Source organism: Ochotona curzoniae, unplaced genomic scaffold, assembly GCF_017591425.1.
Source record: "Ochotona curzoniae isolate NIBS_2020 unplaced genomic scaffold, NIBS_Ocur_1.0 scaffold_1852, whole genome shotgun sequence".
NCBI classification, from domain to species: Eukaryota; Metazoa; Chordata; class Mammalia; order Lagomorpha; family Ochotonidae; genus Ochotona; species Ochotona curzoniae.
The window spans coordinates 28,405,468-28,432,849 of record NW_024467087.1 but is presented as its reverse complement, the minus strand read 5'-3'; the positions used below and the strand labels follow the sequence as shown (position 1 = coordinate 28,432,849).

Below are 27,382 nucleotides of genomic sequence, written 5' to 3'. Positions count from 1 at the left end.
CCAGTCCCCCGGGACACCCCTTAGGTCCAGGCTTTCAGCCTGGGCTTTTGTATTTATATAGAAGGAATTCATTAAAGATCCAAGACAGATATGTAGGTGAAGGGAGCTTCAGTAAAACTGCTACAAGTTTTCAAGCCTATCTTCTTATTTAATCCTCATCACTGCTTAAAGAGACAGGGTCTCCTATTAGTTCCACTTTATGAGTAGGTTTACTGTAAATACAGCTGCGGCAGCAGGTAGAATCCCTGAAGTAGTGTTTCTAAAAGTATGGTCAACAACCACCTGCGTCAAAATTATACAAAGAAGCTTGGGATTCTTGGATATCCCACCCCCAAAGCATCTGTTTTTATAGTTCTGCTGTGGGACCCAGGAATCTGCATTTGGCAAGCCTCCCAGATGAGTCTAGTAGGCACTGAAATTCGAAAACCCTGAAAACTCTGAGAACAAAGCCAGGTTAGGAGATTGACCTTTGAAGGCCACACTCAATTTCTATGCTGTTTCTGCCTTTTCATTCAGTTGCATCTTCCTGGAATGCTCTTTCCCTCTGTTCTTTCCTGGAAGTGCCCAGCCAAGCTCTCAAGGCCTAGCTCACGTGCAACAAAACGTTCATAAAACAAAAAAACTTAAAAAACGTATGCCATAAAAAAACTTATAAACCATAAAAACGTATGCCTTCCACGTTTTCTGATCCCCATCTGCAAGCAGGGTCTGTGGTAAAGCAATCGGATTGGTTATTGGTTGTTAGCACTGAAATGTGAACAGAGTTGGGAGCTTGAGAGTGGGAGAGCTGAATGGAGCTGCAGCATGGGTTCTGAGGTTTGCCCGAGTGTGTGCACTGCAGCCAGCGTTGTCACAGGAGCTGCATGCTGGGTAACTCATGAAAAGTAACACACCAAGTTCTTGAATGATTAGAACAATAATTCCAACCAAGTATTAATTGTAACTAGGGAAGGACTTGAGCAGCTGGGCCTTGCCTGAGGATGGAGCCTGGGAAGAAACAGACACAATGATCACTCACAAGGCTGCTGCATGTGTTCAGTAGGAAAAGGAACCTGTTTGAGATCTGCACTGTGGGGGCTCCTGCAGTTTAGGAAGGGTTAAATTGGTGACAGTGAGTCCTCAGTACTAAGGTGTGATGGAGCCTTGGGAGCAGTGAGTTAGAGCCCTCAACACAGCATTTGTGAAAGTTCACAGAGTTCAACTTTTATAGCCAAGTTTTTCCATGCAGATCCAGGCTCTATGCCAGATACATCAATAGCAAAGTGATGCACCGCAGGCCCCAGCTGAATAGAATGGTCCGTTCTAGCCACCTAGACACCGCAGGGAGGCAAGGTGCCTATTTTGTGGCAGGGAATTCCCCCCCCCCCACCACCGCCCGATATCACCACATGTGTTTGCTAAGAGGCAGGGCACCAAAGGGGGTGGAAGCAGGCACCAAGGCCGAGGGCGCTTTTTCTGCTTCAAGGCCTCCAGGAGATTAAAGGAGGCTCAAAAGACTTCTGTGATTTTAAAGATTCTTCGCATATCTAAAAAAACAAAAGAATGTGCAGTTATAATGTCTTTAAGAGGCTCACATCTTCTGCAAATTGTTTTATTTTATTTTATTATTTTATTGTTTTAGCCATGAGGCAAAACTACAACACCATGTCTGACTCCTGGCAAGCTTCTTCAGGAATCTGCATTTTTAAAACAAATGCTCCACGTGATTCTAATCCACACCACCATTTTAAGGAATATGCACTGAATTCTATCAAGAGGAGGAAGTGATCCAGATGAGGTACACTTCCCTTGGGATGTCATGGAAAATGCATCCCTTCAGCTCTCTGCGGTGTGTAAGTCACAGTGATTTACGCTGCTTTCCCATCAAAGGGAAACAGAGCTGGTCTTATCCTCAAATGAAGTAAGCAATAATTCATTCATTTGAAGGATGTCAAGATGTCCCTGTGCCTAAAATATCCTTCCAACCAGCCTGCCATGGGTACCAAGATTCCTAGGAGCAGTCCTAGGGTTCAGGGTTAGTATCAGCTCTGCCCTTGCTATGTTCATTCCTGCCTCTAGCCCTTTTGCATCATGTTATAGATTTTCAAATTTGCTAAGCAAGATGGTCACTGGCAGCCAATCTAAGAGACTACATAGGACTTTGTCCAAAGCCGGGTAAGAAACTGGCCTTACTGCTTGATTTCAAGGAAAATAGCTTTGAGCTTGATTTGTTGAGAAATGTGAAATTGAACAGACATGCTCATTCAACTTATGTAGGGCCATGTGCTCCTAACCTGAGCAGGTCAGCAACATTTCGGAGTGTGCTCTCTAGTGAGAGCGTGTTCAATGGGAACCTTGAAAAAACTGAAAACAAATTGAAACCCCCTGCTGCTTTTACGGAAGCTGACACTCTGAAGGACAGTGCAGGCCCACGCACGAGCTAGAGCACTTCGATTAAGGCTGTGCGTCATTAAGTGCATGTTATGGTGGCATAAAAGTCCCAACAACTTTGGAAACTTGGGAAGCAACAGGATCATCGTCTATGGTTGCATAGGTTATCTCATACACAAAAACAAATAGTCAGAGCCTGATCTGGAAAAATATTCCCAAACCATAGTTGGGTACAGAGGGTAGGACTAGAGCAGAACAGCGATGAAGAGAGGAAAGAGCTGTTTGACCTATCACAAAATGTGGAAGGTTAGTGCCATGCAAGTGATTGAAAACCAGTTGGCACTATATAGTTAGGGAAGTTTTAGATAAATAAGCTTACAGAAGCCACATCCCCAATCTCCGTTGTGGTCATTTGGGGAGTGAACCAGTGAATGAAGGACTGAGCTCTCTGCCCCACCACTGTGTATGTATGTCTCTGTCATTCTGCCTTTCCAATAAATAAATCAATACATTACCAAATGATTGTTCGTAATCCTCAGTGTCTAAGAAATGATTGTTCAGAGTCCTAACACCCAGTATTCAATTAACACATTTGTTGAATGAATTAATAAATGCTTACCTTACTCATCAATTAACAGCTTACCCTATTTAGCCAATCCATTTTATTTGCTGGTCTCTAAGTTTCACATTTTCTCTTGTACTGTAATTGTGTCCCATGAGATATTCTCACCACCCCCCACTACCATGACTGGGCAGTCATGTCTCTATATCCAGTATCTAGCAGAATGGCTTGCACATGGTAACTGTTCAACACAGCAAAGAGTCAATGAGGAACAGGCCCTGTACACAGAGGTTAAGACACCTAGATCCAATATCAGAGTACCTGAGTTCAAGTCCCTGCTTCAGTTTCTTGTTGATGCAAACCCTGGGAAACAGCGGTGGTGGTTTAAATAATTGTGTTTCTGCAACACATGGGGGAAGGCCAGAATAGCATAACTACCTCTGGCTTCAGGCTCTGGCCCAGTTGGAGCTGCGGTGAGCCTTTGGCGAGTGCACTAGTGGAAGCAACCTCACTGTTTTTCTCTCTGTGTTTTGCCCCATGCCTCCCTCTCAAATAAGAATGTGTAGGTGGAGTATAAATTGAGACATGATAGATGAACAGAAAATAATTCAGAGGGGATTGCTTGCAATAACTTCATTGTTGAATTAACTACATAGCTAATTCTCAACTTGAAATCAAATCTCATTCTGAAATCAAAAAACCTTGAGTAGAACTGGGGTCCTTGAGGTGTTTTACAAACACTCAGCTAATATCACACCCTTGCCGAAGGGCAGTAGTTGCCAAAAGCCTCCCAGGTACTAAAAACCAGCAGCCTGTGCTTTAAACCTTGGGCTCATACAGGTTTTCATTTTTCCCCTCAAAATCAAACACTTCCCCTCATCTTTTTGGGCCCAGCATGATATCCTCGTGGTTAAAGTCCTCTCCTTGCATGAGCTGGGATCCCATGTGGGCGCCGGTTCTAATTCTGGCTGCTCGACTTCCCATCCAGCTCCGTGCTTGTGGCCTGGGAAAGCAGTAGAGGACAGGCCAAAGCCTTGGAACTCTGCACCCACGTGGGAGACCCAAACAAGCTCCTGGCTCCTGCTTCAGATCAGTTCAGCTCTGGTGGCTGCGGCCACTTGGGGAGTGAACCAGCAGACGGATGATCTTTGTCTCTCCTCCTCTCTGTATATCTGCCTTTCCATAAAATAAAAATAAAGCTTAAAAAAACCCCAAAAACCTATTTTTGAAAAAGGACATAGCTTCTTACTGTTTCAACACAAGCTCAGGAATTAAAACAAAACAAAAACCTAGGGCATTTGCAGAGACCAGGGCATGAGCCAAGTTTATGAGAAAAGTGTCATCGTTCTCTGGTTCTGAACAGGTGCAGAGATGGGTTCTGTACCTGCCAGTGTGACCTAGTTCATTTTAAGAAATAGTAAGTGCCATCCTCTTTTGCAGAGCTGTGATAGAGAAACATGTATTTCCAAGGAGGGCAGGAGTTTTACATGAATGTCTACATTTCCTCCCATGTTTACAGTTGAGAAAATCATGACTTAGGGATTTGAATTTACCAATCTGAGGTCACACAATGAATAAGTAGCCAGGCAATACTCCAAACCCTGGGTTATTTGGCTCCGAGTCCCCTGTTCTTCCCGCCGTGACAAGCAACCTCTCACTGTCTCCTGCTGTTCTTCCTTCCTCTCTTCCCCTGCACCCTAATTTCCCAAAAACAACACCATCTTCCAAGAACTCAGGCTACCTTCCACTGCCTACTTTGGAAGCAGAGTAGCCGGGACTGGAACTGACACAGTGATAACTGCCAGAGCCAGAAACAGTAGGTTAACCCGCTGTGTCACACTGATTAACACTGGTCCGTTAGGCCATGAAATGTTGGTATCATGCAGATTTCTCTTCTGCTTGCTTTTCTTACAGGAAAAGAAAAAAAAAAAAACAGACCATTGTGGGGATACTGTTTTTTAGCTGTGCAGATAACACACTGCACAATGTGGGGGCTCTAGCCCGCAGATGCAGAAGCACCAAAGCTCACTGAATTGCTTGTCGCCTTGTCTGGGGGCCTCCAGAGGTGTAAACTGAGTCCCTGAGTCAAGGCAGCCACAGGTTCTTCTGCCTGACTGCAGTTTTGCCATTGGTGGGGGTGGAGGAGAGCTTTCCATTTGGGAGAACAGAAGCTGTCATGGGTGATGAGAGTGGTGTTTTACTGAGCTCGATTTGGCACTTTTCAGAAACACATATAGTTGGCACTCCCTTAGTGATTCTGTTTCTGAATGTCAGCAAAAGAGACAAGTGTATCTTATCTCCTGGGGACATGAGAGAGCTGCAAGTCTGTCCCCCTGCAGGAATTGTTACAGATCTCATGGACTCAGCCATCCTGCCAGCCCTCTAATCTCCCAGGCCAGACTTCCATCTTCTAGATTGCTTCCAAATATCCTTTGAGGAGGAATAAGGAACTCTGAGTTCACGCTGATCACATTCCCTGCACCTAGAAGATTCGTAATGGAATGAGCCAACATTCAGAACCACCCTGTAACTTCGTCCAAGTCTCGGCCTTAGAGTAGCCGCTTTCCACATCTGCAACATATGGATGGTAGTGTCAGGTTTCACACAGCTCTTGATGAAACCAGGCACTACATGCAAACATGCTTTGGAAATTAGAAAGTGCCATGTTCACTGTAACCATGAAATCCAGCACTTTTGCAGATTTTCTTTGAATTTGACAGTGCCCTTTACCCACTGACGTAGGAATTTATTGAGCTCCAAACTGAGCAATTGCCATGGATGTTAATCCACTTTGTCCAATTTTAAAACATGGTTGTCCAGCTGCAGATCAGAGATTTCCCCAAGCTTCATCCAATTAGTGAAAAAACATTCGTTAAAAACCAACTATGTGTCCTACCTTTTATCAGGCATCAGGCAATAAAAGAAATTCTAAGGCCCGGCGCAGTGGCGCAGTGGTTAAGGTCCTTGCCTTGCACGCCCGGGATCCCATATGGGCACCGGTTCTATCCCGGCAGCCCCGCTTCCTTTCCAGCTCCCTGCCTGTGGCCTGGGAAAGCAGTCGAGGACGGCCCAAAGCTTTGGGACCCTGCACCCGCGTGGGAGACCCGGAAGAGGCTCCTGGCTTCGGATCGGCATAGCATTGGCCGTTGCACTCACTTGGGGAGTGAATCATCGGACGGAAGATCTTCCTCTCTGTCTCTCCTCTCTGTATATCCGTCTTTCCAATAAAAAAATAATAAAAATAAAAAAAAATGGTTTAAAAAAAATGAAATTCTAATATGAAGTCCCTGTCCTCATAGAGCTTCAGTATATAAAGGTTAAATAAAGTGTATCTTGGCTGCCCTCTGGCCCGTCATGCATCGCACACTAAATCGTTCGTAGATGACCTGCTTCTGGGTCAGAGTTTCCTACTCAGCAGAGCTGTTCCCTTTCTGAGATCCATTGAAAGTCAACCCTTGATACAAGGTGTTTGTTGTTGTTATTTTCTTTGTTTTAGTAATGCTTGAACATTATACTCAGACTGCAGTGACCTTGAATCAAGTTTTATGGGTACAGAGCCATTCTCATTCACTTACATATTTTCTTTTATGTTACATCTGCAGGATTGGATGGTTTAGGTAGACAACTTTGTGTTTGTAAGTCACCTATTCACTGTTTGGCCTTTTATAGAAAGAAATTGCTGTCCCCTGAATAAGAGGTCAAGCCTCCGATTGGTCAACATCGTCAGTTGCTCCATCTTCTCACTTTAAGATATCTTTGGAAGTCACATGTTCACTAATTTATTTATTCAATAATTAATTGAGAGCTTACTATATCCCAGAGATTACAGGATGGAAGAGACCTCAGTATAAAATATCTGACTCAATTAATTTGCCACTACTAACTGTTATGAAATAAGGTATTAATAGAAAATCTCAGTGAATCTCTTAGAGGATCCACTGGGTGAGGAAACTTCTGTGTATCCCTAGGAATTTTCAGGGCTAGGCCAGCAGAAACTTGGCTGGAGTGTGTTGAGAGGGTTCTAATTCCATTAGTCTAATGTGACTTTAATTATTGGTGCTGAATTCCTAACAAGTGAAGAGATGACAAAACCTTCTTTTCTTTCACTCTTGCAGAGTACTGATATGCCCTATAAGTGGGGGATGGAGGGGGGCAGGGGGAAGTTTTGAAATAAGTACATTTCTCAAGACTTCTTTGTGCTTAGCTCATTATTTATAGGCCCTGGCATTCTACAAGTTCAAGTACCTAGGGGAAATTGGGAATAAGAACAGAAGAAAAAGCAAAGTCCTTTGAGTGAAAAAGGGGGAAAAAAGAGACAAATACAATTACTCCCTCCCCGATTTTTTTTTTCCCTCTTAAGTCTTCTCTATTTCCTACTTTAAACAACAAAAGATTTACCTTGACAGCTGAGACAATTTAATTCTGCTGTCAGATCTCAAGAACAAGGCAGGGTGATGCAGTGGGTTGTAACCTCTGATGTTCCTCTGGGCATTTTGACTTCTGTGTTGTAGCTAAAGAATAATTCCTGGGCCATTCTGTCTCTCACAGTGAGCCTGGCTACAACACAGGGCTCCAGTGACCCCCAGGAAGTGAGGGGAGTCTTACTAATGTTAATAACTCAAAACTTACACTAAGTTTGTAAAAACTTAAGCTGCTCAGAAACTAAATATTTGTTATCACTTAGCTTTCTAATTAACTGGCTCCTGGTATCCTAGACACCATTATGAGAACGAGACAAAAGCCAAGAGGAACACACTCCTGAACAATGAATGATCTTGGAGCCATCATTGGGGATTTGATGATTTGATGATCTTGGGGAATTTGATGGCTCAAAAATATTGTTTGGAGCCTAGTAAGAGAATATTCAGAGTCTAATCCTTGCGTGGTGGGGGGACCATTGCAGATCTTCTGGAAGGAGCAATTCTTTCTGGATCTCAGCTCACAAATCTTTTGAAATGCAAATGTAGTCAATTTTATCTCTAGGCTGTGCGTTGGTAAAGGTTATCTTATTTAGAGGCTGAGGACGTCTTTTTTTGGAGACCACTGCACCCACACTTGATCCTTTGCCTCACTGTGCTGACAACATGTTTCCTCAATGCCTCCACTATCCATGCTGTTGGTGTCGCTTTCCCTATCTTTCTCAGGTGCATGTCCTTCATGGTATCTCTCCCATGCTTGGCCCAATGTGAAAACCTGATCTCAATAAGAGATTGGAGACACTAACAGCTCAAAACATATTTGCATTGTAATGGGCAAAATCCCAAGGTGAGGAATTTCTGGATGACAGAAGGAGGGCTTCTATGAACCTTCTAAGATATATATTAATTTTAGGAAGAGAAAGGTAGAGCTCCTGTCTGCTGCTTGACTTCTCAGTGAGTGAAGCTAAGTGAGGCCAAAGCTGAGAGCTGGGAACTCAATCAAAATTTGCCACGTGGGTGGTAGGGATCCAAGTACTTGAAGCCATCACCTACTCCGTCCCAGGGTGCACATTAGTAGGAAGCTGCATCGGAAGCAGAGCTGGGACTTGAACCCAGGACCTCTGATATGGGATGTACGTGTCATAACTTTTGGCTTAAGCACTGTGACAAATACCTGCCTCTCTTCTGAGATTTCATGCTAAACTTTATATATGTTTGCTCATAGGAAAATTTTTCTTTCCCACATTTAGCATATTGTGAATGGAGTCCATGCCCCCCACAAAAAGGTTAAGTACCATCTTAAGGTAAAGAAAAGAAATGCAAATAGAAAAAATTGAAATCGTTGCGTGACTGCAGACCCTATGAGAATAAAGATTCAGTCTGTGTGTCTTTTCACCTGTGCAGTCCCTATGCTAAGAATGTGGCCCTGCATGTGGTAGGCATTCAGCAAATTTTTAATTTCCTTCATTTATCCATCTAAAATATTCATTTATCGTTAAAGACTGGAAGAGTAAGGTCAGTTAACATGCAGATGGGAAGGGGTATTTTTTGGGTGTTGAAATGTGTTTGTCAATTGGTAGCAGTTGGCTTTGTGTCTGGATTGCCCAAGATAGTCTCCATAACAACCATGGATATCCCTGAAGACCATCCACTCCGGGTGAGTCCAGGACAGAGGAGCAGCTCAGTCATCTGTCCTGTAACACAAGGAGAGAACTCCACTTCTCTCAGTTGCCCTCCTTCTGTTCACTTGCATCATTGTCATTCACCAAATTGTTAGCAGGCAGCAGCAAGCACCAAAGGCTGTTGCTGCTGTTGGAAGCAGAGGCTCCTGCTCAACTGAGACCAGCTGAAGTATACCCTGAGAATTTTGAGGCAAGAACTCTTCAGCCCCACTAGATGTGGACTGCCAAAGCAGGGAGTAAAGATAGTTGCCATGACCAAAAAAATCTGTTCCTGTGTCCGATTCACAATGGGGAGGGCCAGGCCAGGCCAGGCCCAGGCAGGATGCACACACAAAAAGAAAACCTTTGGTGCTTCCTACAGCTGAATATATTGGGCAGTAGTCCACTTGCTGGGGTGGAGCTCATGTCAATGGGGGCTTTAGAGCTGTAACAGTGGCCTAGGAAAGATCAGGGCCAAGATGCTTCCAGGCAGGATGTGTAAACTGAATGTGTTCTTGCAACACAAACAGGCTTGCTTGCACTGTCCTGTTTACCCTATAAGACTGGAATGTTCTTAGGCCTGTCCCACTGCTCATTTGGAGAGCCTGGGAGTATTGGGGCTAGAGAAGAAAAGAAACCAGATGTTTGAAACTGAGGTGATGGACACACTAAAGGAGAAAAAAAGAGAACGTGTGTGTGTGTGTGTGTGTGTGTGTGTGTGTTGTCTCATGAAATGAGTCCTTTAGCCTCAAAAACCAAGGGAAAAAGACAGTCCCTCTGCTTAGAACCCAGGGAGCACTCAGCGAAGTCAGTCAACCGAGTGGAAGGCGGAAACAAAGTAGAAGCAGAAGTAGAAAGTTGCGGGGGGAGGTCAGCTGGGAGGCAGGTTGGGATACAGGTAGGAAAGGAAATACTATATCACAATTACCTTGGATCAAATAGACCTTAAGAATGTGCTCTTGGTCACTTTTTTAAAAAAAGATTTATTCACTTTTATTGCAAAGTCAGATATACAGAGAGGAGGAGAGACAGAGAGGAAGATCTTCCGTCCGATGATTCACTCCCCAAATGACCGCAAGGGCCAAAGCTGAGCCAATCCAAAGCCAGGAGCCAGGAGCTCTTCCGGGTCTCCCACACAGGTGCAGGGTCTCCCACACAAGGTGCAGGGTTTCAAGGCTTTGGGCCATCCTTGACTGCTTTCCCAGGCCACAAGCAGGGAGCTGGATGGGAATTGGGGCCATTGTGATGAGATATGGAATCCTGGCACATAAAAGGCGAGGACTTAAGCTGCCAGGCCATCATGCCGGACCCTTATTGAATATTATTTTATTAAAACTTTACAATAACCTTATAAGGTGGTACTATTGTTAATGCTACTATATAGATGGAGAGATTGAGGCAGACATTAAAGTGATTTACTGGGCCCGGCGCAATGGTCTAGCAGCTAAAGTCCTCACCTTGAACATGCTAGGATCCCATCTGGGCACTGGTTCTAATCCTGGCAGCCCCGCTTCCCATCCAGCTCCGTGCTTGTGGCCTGGGAAAGCAGTCAAGGATGGCCCAAGGCCTAGAACCCTATACCCACGTGGGAGCCCCAGTGGGGGTTCCAGGCTCCTGGCCTCAGATCCGCTCAGCTCCAGCCATTATAGCCACTTGGGAAGTGAATCAATGGGCGGAAGATCTTCTTCTCTGTCTCTCCTCCTCTCTGTATATATCTGACTTTACAATAAAAAATTAAATAAATCTTTAAAAATATGCAGAAAAAGTGCTTTGTGCATGGGCAGTCACTGTGGCACAGCACAATAAGCTGCTGCTTAGGACACCTGTACCTCTATCAAGAGCCTGCTTCATGCCCTGACTACTCCGTGTTTGTTTCTGATCCAGCTCTCTGCTAATGCACTTGAAAGGCAGTGGAAGATGGCTCAAGTGCGTGAACCCCTACCATCCATGTGGGAGACTCAAATGGAATTCCTGCCTCCTGGCTTTGGCCTCGCCCAGACCTGGGTGTCATGGGCATTTGGAGAGTAAACCAGCAAATGTAAGATTATCTCTTTCTCTCTCTCTCTCTCTCTCTCTCTCTCTCTCTCTCTCTCTCTGAGCCACTATGCAGATAACCAGGTAAATTAAAAGCCCCGTGTGTGTGTGCATGTGTATGGCTAGTGTTATAGCACAGCTGGCTAAGTCATGAATAAACAGGGTTTTCCTGACAGGAGCTGCTCTGAAAAGGCAGAGCCAGGAATGGAGGGACTGGATGCTTGCTGAGTTGCAGATGCACCTGAGACGGGTGACAGCTGCTGCTTGAAGCACGGAAAAACATGAGGTTGGAGGTGATGAAGCCAAAGGGCCAGGGCTTAGGGAGGACATAATTCCACTGACATAGCAAACTGGCAGAGAATGAATGAGAGAGAAAACAGCAGATGAAAGGCTGACTCATCATCCCCATTGCACAAAGGAGTCAAATGAGAGAGATGACATTGCCCAAAGGCACACCAAGCAGCAGCCCAGTCGTCAAATCCAGGTGGTACGACTACTCTTGAACTCACGCATTCTGTAATCATTGCTGCTATACTTATGGTAGCAGTGTTACTGTAATTTTACCTGAGTCAGACTTCTCCCTTTGAATCAGACATCAAGTTCCCTAATGGCATAGGCTGCGTCTTTCTCTTCATATCATTTGCAAGCATCAGACCTTGTGTCTTTTACAAAACCTCCCAGAAAATGTTAAGTTGTGGCCTGAAATGGGCCTTATCAGCAGGCACTCAAAGGTTGCACATTGCCTAAGGCTGAGGGGGCGCTATCAGACTGTCCTGGGTGGTCTTGAATGTTTGTTTTTTCTCATTAGTGGAAATGGAGTGAACTCTGATTAGATCCCAAACAATGGTTTGGCAATAGGGAAAAGCACAGGTGAGATGATAAAAAATCAACATCTAGAGTGCTTGAGGGCATCCCAAGAGGAAGCAAGTTGTTAAAATTTGAGGCAACTCTGCAGCATTGTGATAAAATCCCTATACCCTGAGTTAAGCAACCTTCTCCCCCAAGAAGAAGCTTATGTTCCTTAGAATTCCTGTAGCCTTTACGGTTTGGAGTGTTTCATGGGCCTGAAAGCTGTCAGTTTATATTTTGTTCTCTTTTCCAAACAAGCAACTCTTGGGAACTAAGAAACACACAGATAGAAAGGATGAAGTGGCAGTAGTTCCCAAAGGAAGTTAGGGCAGATAGTGTGTTCTTTGTTCAGAATTGGTAGGACAAGGGGACTAGATAGCCCAGAGTTGTGAAGAGTTCTAGGAAGACAAAGCATGCATGTTAGGGTCCTTGTACTGATGGTGCATCTGAAGTGCTCCTTTCCCTCATGGAAATTGGGATTCTGTTGCAAAGGTAGAATTTCATTCTTTTTAATGGCTGTGTAGTATTCCACAGAGTAGTTGCACCACATTTTCTTTATCCATTCTTCTTCCAATAAGCATCAGATTTATTTCCAAGTCTTTGCTATTGTAGGTTGTGCTTCTATAAACATATGCATGTCACTTTCCCACATGCAGAGTTCATTTCCTTTGAATATATTCCCAGAAGTAGGATAGCTGGTTCATATGGTAGACCAATATTTAGCTGTCTGAGCACTTTCTATACTGACTTCTATAATGGCTGCACTATTATTTCTCTTTGGTTTCCCCTATAACCCATTGTTCATTCAGTGCCATGTTCTTCAGTTTCCAAGTATTTACATATTTTCTGAGGATATTTTAACTTACTGTTCTCTTTCTCTAGTTTCATTCCATGATAGTCTGAGAAGTTACATGCTATGATTTTGATTTTTTAAAATTCACTTAGGCTTGTTTTGTGACCTATAATGTTATCAATACTGGAGAAGATTCCATTTTCTGATGAAGAAAAATGTATTTTGTGTGTGTAGCTTGGAAGGTTCTGTAGATATCAATTAAGTCCACTTGTTGTACTGTCTGGGTGAGCTCTGTTGTTTCCTTGCTGAGTTTCTCTCATTGATCAGTCTATTAAATTTATGGGGTGTTAAGTTCCCCCACTAATATTGCATTGGAATTTATATCACCCATTAATACCTGTTTCATATATCTAAGTGCTCTGCAATTTGCTGTGTATATATTTATCATTTCTTCCTGTTGAATGGATTCATTACTCATTATATGGTGTCCTCCTTCATCTCTTCTAATGCTTTTCACATTGAAATCTGTAGTATCTGATAATAGAATGGCTACACCAGCTCATTTTCCCTTTCCATTAGCCTGAAATCTCTTTTTCCACTTTCACTTTCAGTTTTCCGTGTATATTTGTTGGTGAGGTGTGTTTCTTGTGGGCAACAGATAGATAGATCCTGTGTTTTGACTTAGTTCAATAATCTATGTGTTTTCATTGATGAGTTTAAACATTTGGGTTCAGGGTTAGTATTGAAAAGTAATGATTTGGTCCTATCATTTTAGCAATGGGTTTCTCATTGTTTGATTTTGGTTTCTTTTTTAAAAATTTATTTCTTTTAATTGGAAAGATAGATTTACAGAGAGAAGGAGAGACACAGAGAAAGTCTCCATCTGCTGATTCACTCCCACGTGGCTGCAAATGCTGAAGCTGAGTCAATCCAAAGCCAGGAGCCAGGAGCCAGGAGCTTCCTCCGGGTCTCTCATGGAGGTGTAAGGTCCTATGGCTTTGGGTCATCCTCTACTGCTTTCCCGGGCCACAAGCTGTGAGCTGGATGGGAAGTGGAGCAGCCAGGACACAAATTGGTGCCCTTATGGGATTCCAGCACTGGTAAGATGAAGAGTTAGCTACTGGGCGATCATGGCAGACCCTGATTTAGGTTTCTTTTATGCCTGTATTCAGATGTTTGCCATGTTTACCTTTGGATTTGGTGGATGATATTCTTTTTGTGACTGTAGCACATCTTTAAGCAACATTTGTAGAGCTGGTCTGATAGAAGCAAAGTCACTTTTAAGGAAGTTAAAATTATTTTTGAACAGCTTTTCTAAGTTTTTTTTTTAATGGAAAGGCAGATCAGCTTTATTGATTGAAGAAGAGCAGGGAGCTGGCTGGGAAGTGGAGCAGTCGGGAAATGAACTAGTGCCCATATGGGATCCTGGTGCGTGAAAGCAAGAATCTTTCATCTGCTGATTCACTCCCCAGGTGGCCACAATGGCCAGAACTAAGCCGGTCTGAAGCCAGGAGCCAAGAACTTCTTCTGGGTCTTCCACACCGGTGTAGGATCCCAAGGCTGTGGGCATCCTTTACTGCTTTCCCAGGCTACAAGCAGGGAGCTGGATGGGAAGTGGAGCTGCCGGGACATGAACTGGTGCCCATATAGGATCCCGGTGCATGAAAGGCAAGAATTTAGCTGCAGAGCCACTGTGCTGGGCCCTTTTATAATTATTTTTTAGGAAAATTCTTTATCTGGAAGATCTTCAATTTCTTCAACGGATAATTCTGAGATTGAAATATCCTTTTGATCCTTTGTGGCAGAGGTGTCAGTAACCTCTTTCCTGATACCTGTGCCTCTTCTTTTGCCCTGGGACTGCAATTTGAATTAGTGGATTAGTCTCCTTGGGGCCTATTTTTTGTTTGTTTGTTTTTGTTTAACAAGAGCTTTTCTTAAAAATAAATTTATTTTATTATTTGATGATACAGTTCCTTAGGCTCTGGGATTTCCTTTCCCTCTTCTCAAAATTCCACACACCCTCCTCCCCACTGATTTCACCTATATCATTAAAAGAGTATAGTCCTTCATAAACAGACCTAAGACCATCATTCTGGTATGTAAGTGTATGCTAACATTGTAGGTATGGACAATGGCAGAGAGTCCCGCATCATATTATCAAGGTATATTTAACAGTTCCACTGAGAGTCCATCTTTGATTTGGAAGTAGACTTGCATACTGCATTGTATCTTCACATCTGGATATAATAGTCCCTTTTACACAGTTACTGTACATCCCTTTAAATGAAAGCCATAAAACAAGGCCAACAGCATAAAGAAAAAATAGAAAATTGACAACATGAAGTTAAATAACATGCCATTGAATGACCAATGTGTGGCTAAAGAAATGATAAAAAAAAAATCAAAGCCTTCTTAAATAAATCGATGCTACTGTGTGACCTATGAGTCAGAGAGGAAATTAATAAGAAAAAAAAGTTTTTTGAATGAATGAAAATTAAAATAAAAATATCAGAACCCCTGACATGTAGCACAAACTGTATTGAAAGGGATATTGATCTTGTGTTTGCACAAAGGTTGCCGTATATCAGAGAGAACATAGGGTATTTGTCCTTTTGGGATTGACTTATTTCACTGACCATAATGGTCTCTCTAGTTGGGACCATTTAGTTGTAAATGGTAGAATTTCTTTCTTTTTAATGCTGAGTAGTATTCCTTGGAGTAGATGTTACCACAGTTTTTCTTTATCCATTCTTCTTTGGATGGGTATCTGGGTTGTTTCCATGTTTTTACCATTGTAGATTATGCTGCTGTAACTATAGGATTACAGAACCCTTTCTCATTTGCAGACTTCATTTTTTTGGATATATTCCCAGAAGTGCGATAGCTGGGTCAAATGTCTGATCAATTTTTAGTTCTCTTCGCACTCTCCGTGCTAGTTTCCATAGTGGTTGTACTGGCCTATACTCCCAGTGACAGTGTAGTTGAGTACCTTTCTCTTGGGGCCTACTTTTAAGCTGTGTTGTCCACAGGTCTACAAATCAACTTTACTGATCCTGCCAGTTCAGTGCCTAGTTATCCATTTGTGTCACTCGTGTCACTTCCTCTAGTGAGTTTCAGTCCTGAGCTCCCATGCTGTGCTCCTGCTGTAGTCCCTGCGGCCAGGACACCTGGGTTGTCACTCTCAGCCTCCTGTGATCCCATGTCATGGATGTGCTATTGAATGCTCAGCCTTGCTCCCGCTCATGGTTCCAGCAGTATCCAGGATTAGGGCAAAACAAGCTCTGTCTTTCAATTGGATCACAGGGCTGTCAGGGACACCTGTTCTTTTTGGCAGTGCATGGATTCTTTTATTTTTTTTCCCCTGGTTTATGTCAGAACCTTCTAGCAGCCTGGTCTGTGTACATCTTGGACCTGTTTTGGATGGAATCCATTGAATGCCAAATTAGTATTATTTTCCTGGTGGGACCAGTAAAATGTATTGAACTGGAAGTGGATTCTCCTGGGCTTAGCACATGCACTGCTCCCCATTATCTTCCCAGGGGCTTTGCTGCAGTACTCAGAATGGTGTCCAGTGGTGCCCACTTGTGTTGCTGGTGGGAGGCTAGGTTGTGAACTTCGCCTCACTCCCACACCTGTCTGCAAGGGCGCCACTGCTCTGTTTTGACTCATGCTTGGATTAAAAAAAAATCGCCGGCATCCACAATTCTGTGGCTTGATTTACCTTGTGTGATCCCGGTGACTTCCCCTTGTCTGCCAGCAGAGCTCCAGCACCACTGGGGGATCTATTTACTGTAGCACTGCTCCATTATCTCTGCTGCTTGCCGGTGTCCATGTATCCCCGGTATCTCTCTGGTATTGGTCTGCCCACTCCTGTTACCTGTGATCTTTCTCTCTCCTGATCATTAACCTTAATTCCATCTGCAAAATCTCTTTGACCATGTAATTTAACATTATCACAAACACAATAGCTCATCATATGTGCAATCCTGATGATTAGCACAGGAAATCTGTAGTAGTTGGAGTATTTTAGAATTCTTCCTATTGCAGTGATATGTAGATTGCTTTGGAAACCAATCAGAGTGTATGCCAGCTACAGTTACTGGTGCAGGGCTTATTCCAGATATTTCCTTTTACTTGTTGGATCATGGGAGATCTGGAGGCTGTTTCAGAGGAAACAGCTAGAGTGGTAGTTATTGGCCAACTGATGTGAAAGCGTTTCAATATTTTAACAACTGGGTAGTCATATCAGTGTGTAGCAGTTGATAATCTGTCCTGGATAGTGATGTGATGGATACTGTGATGTGAGATGCTGATTTGCTCTGTGCTTTGAGAGTCTGAGGTTGGCCCCAGATGACAGAGGATAGATGGGGAGACCACCTGCACTCCTTAGCACTTTGGCAGGATGCAACAGTCCTCTCTAGCCTTGCCTGCGGTCTTCACGGCTCGGGTTTGTTTGGATAAATGTCTTCTGCAAGCCTCTCTTCTGAAGTGGGCAAGCGCACCCATCATCTGAGCCTGCAAATGTTGCTAACCTATGGGAGACAAACAATCCTACATATTTGAGCTCTCCCTAAACCTCCCAACAGCTGTGGCTCTATGCAGCTCATGCTGTTTGCTGATTCTCAGGGGAGAGCGTGAATATTCCACAGCAGCCAAAGAAACTGAGGGCTTTTACTAAGTTACTGAGTGAGGCTTCATTATTCACCACATGAGCCTCATGTGTAGGGACCAAACTCAGACAACAGAGATATCCTTTGTGGGTGAGGCCGGAACCTAAGGTGAATGAACTGGTGGTCTCTCCCACAGAGTGCTGTGTAGTGGGTATGATCAAAATGGTATCAAGAACAGCTTTGCTTGTTCACACACATGAGGAGCAGCAGAGGCAAGGTGTTGAAAGGAGTGTTGGAGGATAATAAGCAGCCTGAGGTTGATCCAACGATGCAGGGAGGAGTCTCAATCATTGCCAGTCAACAATAACCACAGTAATATATAATATGGCCAGTTTTATCTGCTGCTACCAGCTGGGTCCACAGAGCATAGGCTGGAAGTGGCTCCTGCTTCAGAATATCTTGAGAATAATTCTGTACCACAGAAGTGGAGTCTCTTCTGGCATAGAATACAAATTATTACACAGCCATGGAGCCATAGCATTCACAGCTCTGAAGCCTGCATGCAGCATTGAGAAAGAGCTCAACTCTTCACACGATTAGTATATTACCTGGTGTTACTGAGCCCTCTCCTACAATGTATACTGAATAAGCTGCACAGTGAGGCCTGTTAGTAACAGTTTCTACCCAGACTGAGCCAAACTTCGTTATCTTTTTAAGTCTGAAGTTTTATTCACATTCTGTAACATTCCATCTCCACCCACCCAATACACGTATCATATCATATTCTTCTGAAAACTGTATTCACTGCAGGTGTGATGTTGCAAATGCAACAAAAGCCAGTCTCCACTACTTATGTAAATCCATGTGTTTTGGGAGTCATATTGCACAATATGAAGATCCCATAGGATTCATTTTAAAATGGTTCCCCCTCTCATTCATTTAAAATGAGGTTCCCCAGGGAACCCCAAAATGGCAGGCAGTATTCAGAACAATTGACTGAGACTCCAGGTGTTTGCACTGGTATAGAGCCCATTCAGGACACTCACCATACTCTCCCTTCCAAGCCATGGGCTCTGTTTGGATACAGTGCTTGGTGGCACTGAAACAAAACCTAACAGGAGCAGGTGGTGATGAGAGAACTGCAGTTTTATTTTTTTTAAATATTTTTTTTAATTCTTTTATTGGAAATTCAGATTTACAGAGAGAAGGAGAGACAGAAAGACCTTCCTTCTACTGCTTCACTCCCCAAGTGGGGGCAATGGGTGGAGCTGAGCAGATCTGAAGCCAGGAACCAGGAACCCCCTCGGGGTCTCCCACAAGGGTGCAGGGTCTCAAGGCTTTGGCCCATTCTCTACTGCCTTCCCAGGTCACAAGCAGGGAGCTGGATGGGAAGTGGCGCATCCTGGACATAAATGGGTACCCATATGGGATCCCAGGAGATGCAAGGCAAGGATTTAGCCACTAGGCCATCGCACCAGGCCCTGGAGTTTGATTTTTATACCTTTCCTAGAAAATGTCAATGGGTTCAGTGGGAAACATTATATCCCTGCACTAGGTAACAAGAAAAATCTTTCTCTCTTCTGCATTCACTTGATGCGATCAATTGCCAAATACCCAGTGAGAAAACAATAAATGTGTTAGCACACATGTTGTGAACTTTGGCAGGGTGATCAGTAGGATGCCAGGCCTAGGGGGTGGAAAAACCAACCACTGATATCCCATATTAGCCGCTGTCTTCTTATGGGAATAGACTAGAGCTGAGCATAAGCCATTTCAAAGTTTTTGGCTTAATTTTGGTTGAGCACAGAGAAGTGGGGTGAGGGAGTATGGCAGAGAGGAGGTGGAGAGAACTCTTTCATGTGCAGCAAACAATTTAAGAGCAAGAAAGAACCTTGCAAGGCTACTGTGTTCATCTGGAGACTCAGGGTGCTAGAGCTGGTAAGGCTTTTAAAGACCATCATTTCCTCTCCTTGCTTTTTTGGATAAAGAAACTGATGTTCAAGAAGGGAAAGTAGTTACCAAAGTCATTCAGTTGTAAATGACAAAATCAGAACTCGAGTTCCTGTTACATTAATTTCATATTTTCCCAATTGTACTCCCCTTTCTTCTCTACCATTTAAGCTCTAAAGCACATAAGCAGACAATTTTATATCAGAAGTTTTAGAACTCTCCAATGACAAGAATTCTATAAATCCATTTCTGAGAATGTTTCATTGCCATGCATAGCTAGAATTCCTTCAAAGAGATAACTCACAAGTCTTCTCTCAATTGAAATGCAGAACTTCTTTGGTTCTCTCCTTAGTGAAAATGGATCATAGATGCTCACTGTTATAAACAATATCTTAGAGTACAGACAATGTATGTCCATATATGTGTATGAGTGTATTATGTATATGTGTATATATAACTGTATAGTATACAATTGCATATTATATATGTATATTGTATTATATATGCAAATTATTGCTTACATATAATTGTATATGTCACATATTTATATTTATAATTGTATATGTATATGTGACATATACAATTATATGTAAACAATAATTTAAACCTCTTTGCTACAGGCTGAGAGACAACATCCAGGAAGGAAGACAAGATTTGGGTCATCTCATGGCTCTTGTGCTATAACAAACGTTTCCACCACAGACAGATGCATATTGCGTAAGCTTAATAGAAACTAAACATCCAAATTCACAGGTAGCCAACTAAACAGGAGACGCTGGAGAGCCAAAACTCATTTGCTAATATTCACTTTCTCAAAGTGATAGATTATAATAAAATAAAATTTATCATTGGAAGTATGGAATTCTGCTCTTCTGTTGGATAGTAAGGTAACTATAGACAATGATAACATACTTTGTATGTCCAAAAAAAAAAAAAAGACTAGAAGAAAGGATTTGGAATTTTTCAACATAAAGAAATGTTAAATGTTTGAGAAGAAAGATAAGTTCTTCCTGCTTGGACATTTTACACATGTACACGTGTACCAAAACATTACACAGTTCCCCATAAGTCTGTATATGATTTGTATGTCAGTTTAAACTTTTAAAAACAAATTCTAAAAATAAATGAATAAAATAAGCTGCTGTTAGATATTAACTTGGCATCCAAAACCCTAGGCAGGTCCTGAACTGATCCCAGATTCAATACCTTTCCCCGTTTCTGGTGTAGGGTAATTACTGCTGAACCAAATCTTAATATGATGATCAAAAACATTCAGCAATGAACTCCCATGATGAATATCTCACAATGGAGTGCGCTCACTGAAATATGTGTGATCAATAAGGAGCTCCTATCTCTGACAAGGTTCTCCCTGTCAACAAGGTTCTTGGTTGAGGCAGGGAAGTGTTCACAGTGATGATGGAGAGAGATGGCTCTCCTGCTTACAAAGCCCAATCAGCCAAGTCAGCCTGGGAGATGATGGAGCCAGCATGCGCACCCAAGCTGCATTCAGACTTCAGCAATTTTCTTTACTGAATCAAGAACATTTATCTGAAGGACACACAAATGTATGTCTGAAGAACACAAGCTGGACATAAAAAGACAAATACCACATGTTCCCCCTAATATATGGAAGCTAATTTTTTTAATAAAAAAAATAAGCAAAAAGAAATGCACATGTATACCAATTTTGCTGCAAATACAGTGTTTTTGTCAAAGTTTGAAATCTTTGTTAACTTGTTAAGAATTATATACTGCCTTATTTTTAATGATTTTATGACTCATTTAAAATTGTTTCGTGAGTGAAAAGAATCATAAATATTTTTAACAGTTACCCAGAAAGTTTTATGAACTAAAATCAACTATTCTAGATTACTGAAATTCAGTAAACCAAGAATCCAAACTAACTTGCCTTGGATAGAATCCAGTCTAACAACTGATAAAGATAATATCAGTTCACAAAAATTAGGACAGATTCTTTTACTGAGCTCCCAATGGATTTCTGCCCATTGTCCCCTTCCTAAAATCAAAGTAAGTATGCTTTGTAAGTACAGCTACTCACGGCAATGAGTTGGTAGGAGTTGTTCATCATTGCAATCAGCATGTTCAGCAGCACAACCAAGGAGATGACATTGTACGTCCCAAACATGGTAGCACCCACAAACTCAGTGAACTCGTGTCTGGCTTTCACATTGGTGACATAAAGATTTAAAAGGCCGAACACGGACCAGAAGAGTGACTGCAGGGTTTCGAAGAGCCTAAAAGAGATCAAAGTGCAAGCTAATTTATTCCCAAGGAAGAGCAAGAAAAGAGAAAGCAAATGTGATCTAATCTGTGGAAGAAGGGGACTGCTGGCTATGCAATAGATTCATTGATGATCTCACATACTGTGGTCTCTTTCAATAAAATAGTTTTCTCCACTTCTACTGAGTCATGCTTTTCTTTTTTACTGGGAATTCCACCTCTCTTTTAGCCCATGCATAGCACACCATTTTGAAGGCTTATTTCAAGGATGGCTTCTTCCACCGAGCCTTCTCTTTATCCTCAGGTTGTGTGATTTACTAACTTTCTAACAACTGGTAAAATTGGTGGTTAAGATGGTGCTTGGATTCAATAGCACTGAATTAGAATCTGAGCTCTTTCATGTGCTGGCTGAGTGAATGTGAGAGTATTTTTGATACTTCTTTGTGGTGTTCTCAGGGCCCAGCTGGCCTCCCAAACCTCTGTTTTGGTCTAGCTTCACAAACTAGATGGCTTCACAAATTATTTTCTCTCTGAGTTCCCAAGCTTTGTAGTCATATGTTTTTGGGTGTCGAGGGTTTCTTTTGCCTTGTAATCCACAATGTCATAATACAGTCTGGTCACCATGAGAAAGGCACACCCAGGTAAAATGGGAGACTGGCATGTAAGACGCATAAGGATGGTGAGACATATATAGCAAGCTCTCACCACCTCCTGGGGTGCATTTTTGCTGTCAGGGTCCATAATAAAAAAATCCTCACAGAAATGGGCAGCCTTATTGTCCAAACCCTAAAATCCTAATACTACAGGAATATTTTTTTTTCAATTCTAAAGGTGATTTTAGTTAAAGCACTCAGTGTGTTTCTGTTTAGTCCAGAATAAGCAAACATGGGATTGGCTAGTTTAATAAGGGACATAGACTAGACATATAGAGATTTTAAAAGGCCTATGTTAAATGTATGGCAGACAAATCCAGTCCAAGTGCTGGTGGGAAGTTGCTTAAACTGGAAGACATTTGTAAATTCACATGGCAGAGAAACTACGGTCCTCTAGGAATTTGATGAAAATCTCAGCTTTGAGACAGAGAATTAATCTCCTTAAAGGCAGAAAGAGTAGAGAAAGGCTTTAACTGTCTTGGCCTAATTCAGCCAAAGAAGAATTGGATTGGGGTGCGGCGAGGGGAGCTGGATCCTTGCAGAGAGCAGTAACATCATCCTTATTCCATAAGTTGTGCTTTAATAGCAAATGGTGCAAAGGCACGGTTAGTCTTTTGGTCTCATCGTTACCCATTCTGCTATTCTCTGGGCTGCTCCCTCTCATTTCTTCATACCTCCAACAAGCTTCTAGCTCTGGATAGAATATACCCACCCTGCTCCTGACCTCCAGCTTCTGCTTCTGTCCTCTCTCCCTTTCTGCTCCATCTTTAAGGCTCAGCGGAAGCCCATCTCTCTAGAAGCCTGTTCTAATTCCTTCCCTATACATTTGGCTCAGATGGTCCTCTTTTGTGCTGTGTAGCACTGTAGCCTCATTCCATAAAGGCACTGTAGAGGCAGTGAGGGGCAGTGGCTAAGCGCAAACTTCTGACCCTTTCACTGCCGAACTTCCTGACTTTACAGAAGTTACATAGCTTCTTCAGACTTCAAGTTTCCTCATTTCAGAAATGATTGCTGGTAGGCAAAATGCGAAGCACTATTGTGATGTCTGTACACCGTTATTTGCCAAGAATCTTGCTAAGTGTTTTGCATGTATTACATATGGTCCCTGAATTATGATGCTCTGGCTTACGACATTTTTTTCTTTATTTCACAATGGTGTGGAAGCGATATGTGTTAAGTAGCAACTTTACTTCGCAGTTTGAATTTGGCTCTTTTCCCAGGATGGCAATATAGAGTAAATTTCTCTCTTGTGATGTGGGGCAGCACAGCAAGCTGTAGCTCCCATTCATTCCCATGATCACAAGGTTATAACAACTGACACTCCACAGTGTTCTGTGCTGCTAATGGGATGTTGAGTTGATCAGTTGTATAAAATACCTTGGCAGTATAATGATATGGATTTATCAGGATGTAACCACATCTTAAGTTGAGCAACATCTGTATAGTATTCAATAATAACCGTAATATTTTTTTTTTATTTTCAGTCAAGAAACTGAGACACAGAACGGTCACATGGGAAGGAAGTGGCAATGATAGAATCTACCCCCAATTCTTTTTCCTCTAGCACCAATACACTTACTCTTAACACATAAGGAGATGGCAATATATAGGACTTCGTATAGTTCTTGGCATATAATATTCATTAAAGACAGCAAATATTCCAAAGTTTTACTTTTGCCTAACCATTAGACTGTAAACCTCTTCAGAAAGCTCAGTAGCTTTATTGCCTGAGACAGTAAGAGGTTGCTCAATAAATGTTTATATAAGAGATAACAGGACAAATACCCAACCAAGGGATGTATGAATGGGTGGTAGCATTCTGTGATAATAGTAGCAAGATAGTTGTCAACTGAATTTGATGGGAAGCTGGAATTAGGAGTGGAGCCTAGACTTGAATGCAGATACTATGAGATGTCAGTATCCTAACTGCTAGACCAGACACATTTTGGTATATACAGAAATAATTTTAGTAGCTGCCTAATGCTTCACTCAGCAAGTCCCAAGCTTGTCTGAGAGCGCATCAGTGTTCAGGATGAGAACCTATGGCATGTTTCTTAGTTATTCAGGTGACGTAAGACTGGAGGAAACACCTAATAAACTGGATGAGAGAACTAAGATTTTGAAAGATTTCAAAAGGAGTGGAGGAGTGGGGTGGAGCTAACAAGATCAAGTATAATAGCAATCAAAGTAAAACTTCACTCTTAAAACATGTGCACAAGTAAAGGATAGGAGAAAGACCTAGATCAAGCTCAAAGTGGACTGGGCTGGCCAGATATTCAGCTGTCCTAGGGGAATTAAAACCAAAATAGATCCTCTGCAATTCAAGATGGGATTGCTTCAGGCCCAACTGTGTGACTACAAATGACTTACACGTAAGACTGGTTAGATGTGACTGACAACGGGTTTTAGCAATGTTGATTTTCTGTTGGTGATATTGTACTGTAGTTGTGTTGTTAAAGATATTACCACTGGAGAAAACTGATAAAGGCTTTACAAAGTTTTCTCTATTATTCCTTTTCTCTTTCTCCCTTCCTTCTTCATTCCTTCCCTCTCTCCCTCCCTCCCCCCTCCCTCCTTCCTTTCCTTGCTTTCTTTTTCTTTGACTTATTGTATTTATTTGAAAGGCAGAGTTGCAGAGAAAAGGAGACAAAGGGATCTTCTGTCTGCTCATTTTACTCTCCAAATTGCTGCAACAGCCAGGGCTGGGCCATGTTGAAACCAGAAGCCAAGAGCTGCTTCTGTGTCTCCCACATTGGATGAACAGACCCAAACACTTCAGCCATCTTTTACTGTTTTCCCAGGCACATCAGCAGGGAGCTGAATCAGAAATGGAGCAGCTGAGGCATGAACTAATACCCATTTGGGATGTTGGTGCCTCAGGCCATGACACCAACCATTCAGTATTATTATCATTATTATTTACAATTACATGTAAATTAGGGCCCGGCACAGTGGCCTAGCGGTTGAAGTCCTCGCCTTAAACGCACCCGGGATCCCATATGGGCACTGGTTCTAATCCTGGCGGCCCTGCTTCCCATCCAGCGCCCTGCTTGTGGCCTGGGAAGGCAGTCGAGGGCGACCCAAAGCTTTGGGACCCTGCACCCGTGTGGGAGACCTGGAAGAGGTTCCTGGTTCTCGGCTTCGGATCGGCATAGCATTGGCCGTTGTGGCCACTTGAGTGAATCATCGAATGGAAGATCTTCCTGTCTGTCTCTCCTCCTCTCCGTATATCTGACTTTGTAATAAAAAATAAATAAATCTTTTTAAAAATTACATGTAAACTTATAATTGTCTCCACATAAAAAGCAAAAGACGTATAACCTTGCTATTGAGTTTCATCTCTTCCTTCACTTACTAGTTCAACAGGCATCATGAATACCTTTGTGTCTTAGGTTCCTCTATGGTATGTACAAAACTTACTAAATGACAGTCTCATTCTGGTGAAAGAGGGAGGCACAAATGTCTATAATATGGTACATTCTGTATTGTGATGATCATTTACTTGAAGCCATGGGGAACACAGGGCAAGCCTGCAGCTGAGCTTGGGGTTACGGTGGGTGAGAAACATCTTTAGAGCAGGTGATTCTCTGGCAGAATTTGGAAAATTACTTCTGAATGGGCCAGACTAGCTTGGTGGGGATGGGCTTTCCACAATGATTTTATGGAGAAGATTCAGATACTCTAGTGCCCATGAAGCCAGGGGTGAAAGGATGAATGAGACTAGTGTATAGAAAGAAACTTCCACATGGCAGGGGGTACGAGATTATTTGGAAGGGAGATAAGACTAGAGGCATGGGAAGACCAGTAGGTGTTATGGGAGACAATTTATTGTGTGTGCCTGTGTATGGGTTAGAGTCAAGAGATACTCGGATGACCTGTGCTGTGGCTTCATGGTTTAAGCAGCCACCTGCATTGCCAGCATCCCATGTGCGTGCAGGTTCAATTTTTGGCTGCTCCTCTTCTGATACAACTCACTGCTAATGAACAAGGGAAAGCAGTGGAAGAAGTACTTGGTCCTACCACTTATATGAGACATCCAGAAGAAACTCCTGGCTCCTGCATTTGGTTTTCCCAACCCTGGGTATTGCTGCCATTTGGGGAATGAATCAGCAGATGGGAGATCTCTCTCTCTCTCTCCTTTTTGAAATACAACAGATTTTTAAAAAGAATTAAAGAAATAGAATTAACAGGACTGAGTGAAGCACTGGATGTGTTTCATGAGGGCAAGGGTAAAAGTGCTGACTGACTTCTAGGATTCTGGCTGGTGCAATTTAACAAGAATATAAGGGAAACAGGTTGGATGGGGAAGATATTGAGCTGTGGAATATAGTTAATATTTTGCATTTTAGGGGCTTCTGGAACAGCCAGGTGTGTCTGGGAAGGATTTGGAGATGAGAGCTGAACCATAGAAAAGAGCTTTCCTTCACAGCTTCTCTCAACATCAGATGAAGCCCAGGTATGCCCATTATGGAACACTGAACACCATCACCATCAGAACTCTACTGCCAGCCCCAGAGCAATGGCTCAGTGGCTTAGTCTTCACCCTGAAAACTCAGGAATCTCATGCTGGTGCTGGTTCATGTCTCAGCTGCTCCACTTTCCACCCAACTCCCTACCTATGGCCCGAGAAAACAGTGCATGATGGCCCAAAGCATTGGAACCCCGCAGCCACGTGGGAGGCTTGGAAGAAGCACCTGATTTCAGATTGACTCAGCTCCTGCTATTGTAGACATTTGGGGAGTGAACCAGCAGATGGTTTTCTCTATCTGTCCTTCTCTCTGTAAATTTGATCTGCTTTTCCAATAAAAATAAATAGATCTTAAAGCAATACAAAATAAAATACTGTACTGCCATGCACCTGTCAGCAAGGATGACAAGTTCCTTCTAAATTGCACACTAAGGGAAAAGATTTTCTTTTTCTCTTTCAAGCAGGATAGCAATGGTATCTCAGGAGAGACAGGAAGAAAAGGATAATGATATGCAGGCACCAAACTTTCTACCAGACATATAAACAAGCTCACTCTTTCCTCCTTAAAGCTGAATCTCTGACACTCTGGCTGAGTCACATGCATTTTACCAGATATAAATGCCTGAATTGAAATATTTAGATGAAAACCTACATCCGAGTCAGGGTTCTATGGAAGAACAAAAAGTCAACAGATACAGGAAAAGTTGAAATAACATCACTGCTGATTTGACCCCAGCATGGCACTGCCTTTTCATATCTGACACCCCAAGACA

At 42.6% G+C, this 27,382-nt stretch overlaps 1 protein-coding gene across 1 annotated transcript in view; it reads right to left on the bottom strand.

The window, feature by feature from the left end:
• TRPC5 (transient receptor potential cation channel subfamily C member 5) overlaps nt 1–27,382 on the bottom strand; it is a 137,663-nt gene that overhangs the window by 15,974 nt on the left and 94,307 nt on the right. The window contains exon 6 of the mRNA XM_040999942.1: nt 21,307–21,502. Within this exon, the coding sequence (XP_040855876.1) occupies nt 21,307–21,502 (196 nt within the window). The remainder of the gene's footprint in view (nt 1–21,306; nt 21,503–27,382) is intronic.